The following is a 9,343-nucleotide window of genomic DNA, read 5'->3' as shown; positions in this document are numbered from 1 at the left end:
AAATGAAGGAGCCAAGCGCATCAGGACGAGGACAAGGTGGCACAGTCATGAACCCACCTCCGCGGGCACAGCCAGCCAGAGTGACGACCTCCGTGTGAAGGACCGCTTGTGGCACCACCGGGCTGCACCATCGTCCACTAAACCAGGCAGGGGGCTTCCATGTGAACCCCAGTCTCATGCTTGAGTGGCCCGGGTGGAGAGCGAGGTGACAGCCAGTCATGTGGGGCACACGAGTCGTCCTCTCCACTTATCATCCCATGTAATTGGCATCAGTCAAAGTATTTTACAGCTCCATTAGTGCCATGCGCCACTAGAAGGCGCTCTGCCAGCTTACAACATCAAACACACAGAAAACAGGGAGAGTGGCAGAGCTCGGCCCAAGCAGCAGGAGTGCCCAGGAGAGCTGTGTGCAGAGGGGGGCATGGCAAGCGGACCCCCAGAGACGCCACCAGAGGTGGCACGGACGTCCCAGGGAAGACAGATGTATCGATTTGAGCCGCAGACCTGTATGGCCTCGGGTGAAAGCCAAACGAAGCAAAACAAAGTCCGTGCGGGCCAAGAGGACCACCAAGCTGATCAAACAGACAAAGGTCACCATTTCCTAATCGCCCGAAGCACGAGATCGGGTGTCACCAATGTGTGACGCACCACAGCACCCAAAAGCACAGAGGAGCACAGCGCATGCAGTCACAGGACGAGGAGAGCCCCTGCTGCCAAGGACGCTTGGAATGAGTCTTACGCAACAGCGTGCCCTCCTGTGCCAAGTCAGGGCCTTCCCGCTGGAGACGCCGTGCCGCTGTCACCGAGCCTTTGACTTATAAACAGCCTCACAAGGACTTTCTTCGTATTTTTCTGGCTGGCGTCAGTTATGAAGTGAAGGCACCTGGCAGAGCGTCACCCATTGAGTGTCTTGCATGCTGACCACGCCAAGGGCACTTTGATGACAGCCTTCAGCCAGATGTGAGGAACAAGTGACACAAAGGGTAAAGCCAGCATCGAGTAGCCTGGGGCAGGCAGCCTTTGGGCTACAGTACTTCTAACCGACCTGTGCCCCACCTGTCGTGGGCATCGGGTGTCTGGGCAATCCACCAGGTGGCCCTGATGAGTCGCTGCCAGGGAAGATGAGGAGGAAGAGCCGCAGCCGAGGCCCAGAGCCACCAAAGGTATAAGAGGAGTCACAGATGTCCTGGCGCCGTCCCTTCCTCTTCTTTCTGTCACTCGTCCCCCTTGACGGTGCTGCTTCAGGGGGCCACCAACTTTAACCCTTCCCAGTACAGTACACCACACGACAGCACAGTCTCATTTGGTGAATAAGCTGCCACACTGGCCTAATGCCCCGTGCATGCCTGGCAGCGCACTGTAGCTCCCTGCCAGTCTGTAAGGAGACTGCAGCATGAGTGTGCACTAGTGATGTTACCAGAACTGGCACAGTGTTTAACATTTAAAGCAGTAAGGCATGGCGCGGCGAAAGGCTGGCGCTACATAAATAACTATATGAGCAGATGTCTGTCACCTGACACCCTCTGCCATGAACGTGGTCTTTACCTTGGGTGACCGCCCCCATAGTCGCCACAAGGTGTTCTCAAGAGAAACTGGGCAGTGCCAACGGGAATGACGTGAAGGAGGGTCGCCATCTTTCAGCATCGCAACTCCAGTCCCACTCCGTCCATCGCATCACCCTCTGTCACCACAGGCAGTCTGGTTTATAAAGGCCGTCAGCCCACCCCTCGAGTGGAGACCACTCTAGCGCCAAGTCCTACACCTGTGACCTCATCAAACAGGGCACACACCTGCCCTCTGGTTCCAAGTATTTCACAGCTGGCAGAACACCTGGCTGTCTTCAGAACAGTCACCCGGTCCCCATGAGGCCTGCCACTTTGGGGCACACCCTCTGGTTCCTAATAAGCTGACCAGAACTGCACACTGTGCCCGTTGATGCCCTGTCACTGCTGAGGCACAAACGTGCCATTTAATGGTTTTGACATTATTAAAAATCACTTTGGTTACTGTTCTAAACGTTGTCTGAATGGTACGGGTATTGCATCTCCACTCACCCACCTCTCAAATTGTATTGGCATTGGGCACCAGCCCACCCTGGAGGGCTACTTACTAATCTGGGGACAGTTTTTAACCTCCCCAAGGGACCCCAACATTTCAGTAAATGGCAGCAAAACTACTCAGCCTGGCATTTGAACCCTGGTCCGTGGAACTTGCCCCCCTGACCTCCGCGGTGCCCCCCCTACCCGCCCCGATGTTCCTCCTCAGGCTTTGCCGTCCCATAAATGCTGACTCACGATGCAAACCGGCGGGGCACGAGCGGAGCGTTTAAAGGCGAAGTTTGCCCTTTTTTTAAAAAATAAAAAGTCGCCCCATCTGAGCGCCGCACGACCACCCGCCACTCACCCAGCCGGCGCCCACCCGGCCTCCGGACTGCAGGTGAAAGGTCATCCCTTATGCGTGCGCCTCGCGGTCCCTTTAAGGCGTCGAGGGGCGTGTGCTGACGCAACGGTGGGCGGGGCGTCTCGGGGACACGGCTTGACATTCGGATAAGTGTGAAGACGGCCGGGGACAGCGGGTCATGTGGCGCTGGCCGGACGGCATCGCTCGGACAGGTGGACGGGACAGCCGCTGACAACGAGCCCACCGGCCGACTTGGTGAAGCGCACGCCGGGGCATGTAAGCAAATGCTGCCTGCGCGTTTAAGAGTCCCGCACATGATGTACACGATCACCAAGGGTCCCAGTAAACTTGTCACACAGAGGAGGACAGGTAAGGAAGGAGAAGGCGACACGGGGAGGGTAGGAGGGGCGAGCCGTACCCTGCGAGGGGCTTCGTAACGCGTCCGCTCCTCTCCATCTCCCAACAGGTCCCACGCAGCAGCAGATCGACACGAAAGTCGGCGAGCAGAAGCCGAAGCCGGCGGCGTGGTCGCCCTCCAAGTAAGTGACTCTTCTGTGAAGGAGCTGCTCTGTGGCCGAGCCTGTTGCCAAGCCGAGAACGCGCTTTGCTCGTGCACGGGCCTGTCCCAAGCCACCGCCGAAGAGCCCAGCGGGTGACCTTGCGCGAGGACAAGGTTACCTACAGCGCGCCGGCCGGAGACGCCGAGGGCTGCTGACTCGTGGCGCTGCGCGCGCGCGGGAGACACAAGGCAGGCAGGCAGGGAGACTCGCGGGCGGCAGCCTCCCGCGCGCGCCACTCGCCCTCACGCCCGCCCGCTCGCTCGCTGTAACCCGTGTTGGCGACCCTTCAGTCCGCCCGCCGCTGACCACGCAGGTCGCCCCACGCCGAAGTGTCGACCTTTAAAGAAAGCAGAGCCCTTGGAGGGATCGGGTAGGTCGGCTGTGCCAGCTCGCTCGGCGTCCACGGCTTGTGTTTGTGTGTCTGGCCGTCTGTCAAGTCGTCCATGCGGGGCAGGGCGGCTCGTCCTGATTGTCTGCACCGCTCGCTCCGTCCGGGCATTGAGTTCAAAGCTACACCGGTTACCTTTTCTTTATTCCCGGCCGTCATTTCCAATTCAAAGTTGTATGAAAAGTTCGAAGGCGAGACGCCCGCCTGACAGGACCGAAGGAGGCATTAACGCGTTTTGGCTTCGAGCAGGATAAGCTCCGCTTTAGCACACTCCAGGTCATTCCCAAGGTTTTCTTGCTCCGGAGCCATAGCGTGATATTCGCCAGAAAGGAGGACGTGCGGGCCGAGAGGTTCGTGTGACCAGGCCGGCCTGTGGCAGCACCCGCTTGGCAGAGCCCTTGGTGTCTGACTGGATGTTCTTTGTTAATCCCTGCCTGAGGTGAAGTGGTGGTCGCAGGGCCCGCCGCCGGTCTGCAGCACCCCAGGATCAGGTGGAGGGCCCGGCGGAGTTGGGTCTCTTCTGACAGGGAGGGCATTTCCAGGCACCAGCCGAGGTTTAAAACAGAAATGTGTGAACACTGATGGCTCAAATCAAATGGGCTCAATTGTTGGTTCCCAGTGCTGCACGGCGTGTGGTGCCATCCATCAAAGTGCGCTTTCACACCCAGAGTGACGGCCACCAGGCCTCGGAGTTTAGTAGCCGAGTATTGCCAGGCTTTGCTGTCCTCTTTCGATGCTTTCACCTTAAAGGTTCCACTTTCCCATTTTGTGCTCTGTGTTTTTCTCTCCGCAGCCCCACACCAAAGCTCGTCTTTAACCGGTTAAATGGTAAACGCTTCCGGACAGCACCCATCCAGGCGGATTCTCCGCAAGAGGATTACAGCGCAGCACACGAGGAGAATGTCCGGTTCATATATGAAGGTAGGCCTGGGTCGCCGCTGACCACAATCTACTTGCATGGCATTCAATTACGCTACGGGCACTCGGACGATCCTTACTTTGTAACATTCCCAGATGTGCTCGGGGACACAGAAAGCCATAACAGGCACTCGTCGGCTTATCCCCTTGACGGTCCCAGAGAGCTGATGCCCATCTTAATGGCAACGGGCACAAGGCAAGCAAGAAGTAAATCAGGGCAGACGGCCATATGCCTTCACACGGGCACAGCCTGGGCCGCACTAAGAGTGACTCGGTTTGGATGAGTTATTGTCCCTTGTGAATCCCGAGTCTGAATGTGTCACGCCCAGGTGAGTGGGTGACTGTCCTGCACACACAAGTTGACATAAGTGCCAGGCCATTTGTTGTCGGTCCCAGCTGGTCTTGTATCCCACAAGCAGTTTCTTTCCCTGCCCACCATGGCCTAATCCATTTGCCTGCACCCACTTTAACGGAGCGGGCGTTGCAGGCCGTCATTGCAGCATTAGTGTCACATGTTGAGTGTTTTATCCCAGGACACCTCAAAGTTATGGAGCGGACGTCTTGCACGTTGTTCATTTGATTGCTTTGGGCACAACAGGTAGGTGAGGGTGAAGCCAGCCCAGCAGGCCACACTCTGCAAACCTGTATGAAGGCCGATGATGATGATGATGATGGGGTTGTTTCTTTGTAACCACCTTGTAGTTTTTCCATTTACAAGTCGACCCTCTTGTCTGTTTGTAGCCTGGCAGGAGGTGGAGCAGCAGCTGAAGGAGCCCCCCAGGCCTGAGAACGGAGATGGCCCAGTGCAGTATTCCGAGAAGTGTCCCAATCCTGTATTGAAGAGTAAGTCGTGGTTTGCTTGTTCACACTCTCGTCCACTCCGGCACGCTGGGTAGAATGCGTTTAATACAAGTGCCACCCAGTGATCTCTGCTGCCTGCAGTCAGAGGAGTGCCACCTTGTGGGCACACGGTAGCTTTGCTTTATCATGCCAGCCTAATGGCTTTACACCCTTACTGTCAGCTGGCGATTGTCCTTTTGTCACCATACAGACACTTGAACTGGAGGGGTGGGACAAACCAGTGCCACGTAGAACTGAGACCCGCGTTCTCATCACAGTTGAAGTGAGGAATTGTGGGCCAATGAAGGCAGACGGAGGAGGTTTGTGTGGTGGCGCAGTGCGTGTAAATGTCGTCCAGACGTGTTAAACGCTGATCTGAACGCACAGCCCCTCTGAAGGTCAGGCGAGGGGCTCCCGTAAACGAGATTGGGCTGACCACCTGGCACTGCTGGCTTTGGTGACTCGCAGGACGCTGCTCTTTCTTTGGAGCTCCTAGATGTCCATCGCCACCGTGTGCTCCGATCTCGACTTTGTTCATCTCCGTCCCTGCTGTGGTCTTCCTCGGGTCACCCTGGATGGCAGGCTCCTCTCAGTCGTCTTGTGACAAACCGATTCCCTCGTTGAAACGTCGCTGCGTCTCCCAGACCGGGCCGGTCACTGGCGTTGATGAGAAGATTGGGGGTCCGATTGGTGAGGGTCCAGTCCCGAGGGCTCCAAGAGAAGGTGCAGCTTGTGCTGACTGGAGTGGAGATCATGATGATGGCGGAGAGGTGACTCACCTGAAATGGACCCCCGAGTCTCCGAAGTGTTAGCGGAGAAGGCCTTTCAGTTCAGGTCTTCACTCAGTCCTACTGGTTGGTCTACTGGACAACTGCTGGGGGGCCATCAAAGGCCTCAGCAAATGGGCAGTGCCACTCAGTGGCCTGTTCACGGGTAAATTCTGTGAAGTCCAGGGCCAACTTTAACAAACGTCCTGCCTCGGGGGGCTGAAGGGTCTTATGGTTGTTCACTCGCCCACCTGCTCGGTTTTTGGGGAGTTGTACTCGTCCGTTGAGCGGAGTGTGAAAGGACATCAGTGATGCCAGGGTACGGTACTGGGAGATGGCCGATCTTACCGACAGTCACTTCTACATTAAAAGTGTAATTTGAGCAGCACTTGGACCACCAGGAAGACCCCAGTTTCCAGAGGTGTGGGGTTGAACCCACCGGTGACCAATAAGAATCGGCTTTGCCACCTGAATGGTCATTGTGAGGTGTCAAGCCATCTTCAGGGGACAGAGGGGTCCAGGGCTCCTCATCGCACTGCCCAGTGGCATGGCGTTGACTGTTTTGAGGGACTTTGGGGCGCCAGGCCCTCCATGACTTGATGGACCTTTGACTTCTGTTTCGGATCAGAAGGGTCTTTAGGGCCGCGTTACCAGCTGCTGTCCTGTTACTGAGGCGACGGTAGGGCAGGTTGTCAGGTTGGGTAGCAGGCATGGGTATGGCGCATTGGCGCACACACACCACACAACAGCTCGGGATCCTGGTTGGCAACCTCCAGGCATACACATGGTCCAGTGCCACGGCCAGGTGTGACATGGGCACCCCCTTGTCCTGGTCCAGCCAGCTGATGGCCTTCAGGTAATCGCACCACATGGAGTCCAGTCCTCGGCACAGGTCACTGGGCAGCGTCCACGTCTCACAAGCCGGCACCACCAGGCCTCTGAAGACTTGGACCTTTGTCCTTTTGCGCCACATACCCCTCCAGTGACCTCATGCTGTAGTGACAGACATCAAAGTTCACATCCATGCCCATGTGGTGACAGCGCAGCACCAGTTTACTGTCGTCGCCACCAAGCCCAGGTCTTTGCTGCCCTCCTGCTGGCGCTGGCTGAAGCACTGGGTGTGCCAATGTGCTGAGGTGAATGGCCCATGGCGGACTACATGATCTTGTTCGGGGGGGCCAAGCCGCAAAGCTCAGAGTGCAGCACTTATATGGTTCAGCGGAGCAGGCGAGGTGAGCGAGTGTCGCCCGTTGTGTCCCCCAGTAGGAGCCGACTGTGGCCAGAGGGCGCCTGGCATGGGCCAGCACTGTGTGTCTTTAGCGCTTTCACTGGCGGCTCCTGGGCAGTTGAGGCCACTTGGATGGCCACCTCAGGTACTTGAAGTTTAAATGTGCTAAAGGGTCCCTGCACACCTGATATGAGGGGCTCCTGGGGTGGTCTGGGCATAGGTCTGCTACCATCTTGGACAGTGGGCACTTCTTTTGTCCCCTAACATGGCAGACTCAAAGTGTTCAACCTTGAAGCTGGTAAAGCACAAGTGACAGCAGTGTAGGAAAATCGTAACTTCTGCCCACCCAGGGACCCCAAATCAATGGAGGAAGGGGGGTGTGGAGGTGAGAAGAGGACTTGAGCGATCAATCGATTGATTTTGTAATTCTTGGTAAGGTTTGCCTTTGGCAGTCGCGGGCATTAATATGATATTCTGGGAAGGCTCCCCTTTCCATTCTCGGTAGGAGGTGGCGGTCCAAAGCCCCTTGGCGTCTAGCGCAGTAACACTTGTGTTAAATAATGCAAGGATTATAGAAGGGGGTCACTGCAGGTCCAGGAGCCAGGGCACCATCTTGGCACAGATAAACAGGCCTGCCAACCCAAGTCACCAAGGATGGGGTCCAAGGCCATGCAGCGGTGTGGAATGTGCTTTGGCCGCTTGCTGTGCCCTCTCTGGCGCAAGAGTTTCTTGAAGGAATGGCGGCTGCTGCTTCTCGGTTACTGGCACAGACAGAGTTTGGCTTGGCATAGAGCTCCAGGACCCTATGGAGAGGAGCTTCCATGCCATGCTTTTTGTTGGCAGGCTCCTAACCCCAAGGAGATTGGGCACCTGAAAGCTGATATACCACAAGAGTCAGAACAGATGGATGGCAGGTGTCAGAGTCCCCCCTGGTTACACGTCCAGTGCCCACTTGTGTTTTGTCCTTTGTCCATCACATCCAGACAGCGTTCAGCTACGAGCCTGAAGTGAATGTCCAGATGCCATCCCTCACCTGTCTGTCCTCTTCCTTTTCAGACTTTGTCCCCATCGACCTGGAGGAGTTCTGGGCACAGAGGGTCCTGGCCATATTGTGACCTCCGTGAGGCGGACTGCTGCGCTTTTCTTCGAGAGGAATTTGGGCCGACGCCTCCCGGACGGGCATCCTGCCACTGACTGCCGAGCTCTGCCAGTTTTTGGCTTCTTGTTGACCTTCACGTTGACGGTGGAAGTGGCCAAACTGCAGTAGTGATGATCTCTTTTATACGACGAGAAGACCTTCTGGGCTGACATCTTCTGAAAATCTGAGCTAAACCTGCCAAAGCCGGGCACCTGTGAAGGGGGCAGAGGATGAGGAGGTGCCACCTGTCACAGTTGGGCCCAAAGCTGCTATGCTAGTGGGTGGCAATTTAACCTGCTGCCCCTCTTAGAAAAGCTGCCATTGTGCCACATTATGGGATGCGCAAAAAAAACTGATTGAAAAGGCGAGCAGCCAACTGGGCGTCGGGCGCGTCTCCAGTTTAGGTTCCGGGTGATGATGGCATAGCCCCGGCCTTCCCTCCAGACAGATGGGCACCTGTGACATTAAAGCTCAACCAGCTCTGGGAGCCCTCGCCAATCTTGTTCCAGTACAGGCCCAAATAAGCTGAGGGGCAGGTGCCAAGCGGGCATCACGGAAGACTCAAGTGCCTTTATCACAAAAAAGGCAGATTCTGCCAGTCCTTGCTAGGATTGTCCCGTGCTCATCATTAAAGCTTCCTGAAAATGTCAAAGCCATGCGTCCTGCACAGGGGGGGGCAGCTGGGCTTGGGTGGTGCGGTGCCAGCCCTTCAGGGGATGTCAGCCGAGAACGACGAGCACATTTTTGTACCAAGTTGGTTTGTAGATTTTTTGCAGAAATGAATTTTTCAATCGTCCCGTCTGTGGTGTCCTTGACTTGCATGTGTGACATGTTCGCAAAACCAGCATGAGGGCTTGCCCAGGGTCCAAGAGCCTGCTGCATGGCATTAGAGCAGGGCATCCCAACCCTGCGGTTTGCAGAAGATGCCACCAAAAGGTGGCACATGGACAACACTGAAGGCAGCAGCATCAAGGGTCACTGCCAAGTCTCCGTGGAGTGAGTCACACGGGGGCATCAGGCCATGGAGACACTTGGCACCTATCGTGCCACAGTGAAGTGCAGGCACAGGGCCCCTGGGAGTTGACAGCAGAGTCTGTGGTACCC

At 56.4% G+C, this 9,343-nt stretch overlaps 1 protein-coding gene across 1 annotated transcript; it reads left to right on the top strand.

Moving 5' to 3' along the window:
• Positions 1 to 2,500: 2,500 nt before the first annotated feature.
• On the top strand, positions 2,501 to 9,034 carry mcrip2 (MAPK regulated corepressor interacting protein 2). Its single transcript, XM_028813946.2, has 5 exons — positions 2,501 to 2,769; positions 2,867 to 2,939; positions 4,142 to 4,269; positions 5,008 to 5,109; positions 8,158 to 9,034. The coding sequence occupies exons 1-5, from the start codon at positions 2,685 to 2,687 to the stop codon at positions 8,214 to 8,216; spliced, it is 447 nt and encodes a 148-aa protein (XP_028669779.1). The 5' UTR covers positions 2,501 to 2,684; the 3' UTR covers positions 8,217 to 9,034.
• Positions 9,035 to 9,343: the final 309 nt, after the last annotated feature.

Source organism: Erpetoichthys calabaricus, chromosome 11 (assembly GCF_900747795.2).
Source record: "Erpetoichthys calabaricus chromosome 11, fErpCal1.3, whole genome shotgun sequence".
Taxonomy (NCBI): Eukaryota; Metazoa; Chordata; class Cladistia; order Polypteriformes; family Polypteridae; genus Erpetoichthys; species Erpetoichthys calabaricus.
Note: the sequence above shows the minus strand (reverse complement) of the source record. Positions and strands in the feature narration are given on the sequence as shown.

Bases quoted from the DNA above. Each gene is read 5' to 3' on its own strand.
- mcrip2 (XM_028813946.2), top strand. From the start codon at position 2,685: ATGCTGCCTGCGCGTTTAAGAGTCCCGCACATGATGTACACGATCACC. The intron at 2,770-2,866 runs GTAAGGAAGGAG...ATCTCCCAACAG, and splicing joins TGTCACACAGAGGAGGACAG to GTCCCACGCAGCAGCAGATC. The intron at 4,270-5,007 runs GTAGGCCTGGGT...GTCTGTTTGTAG, and splicing joins TGTCCGGTTCATATATGAAG to CCTGGCAGGAGGTGGAGCAG.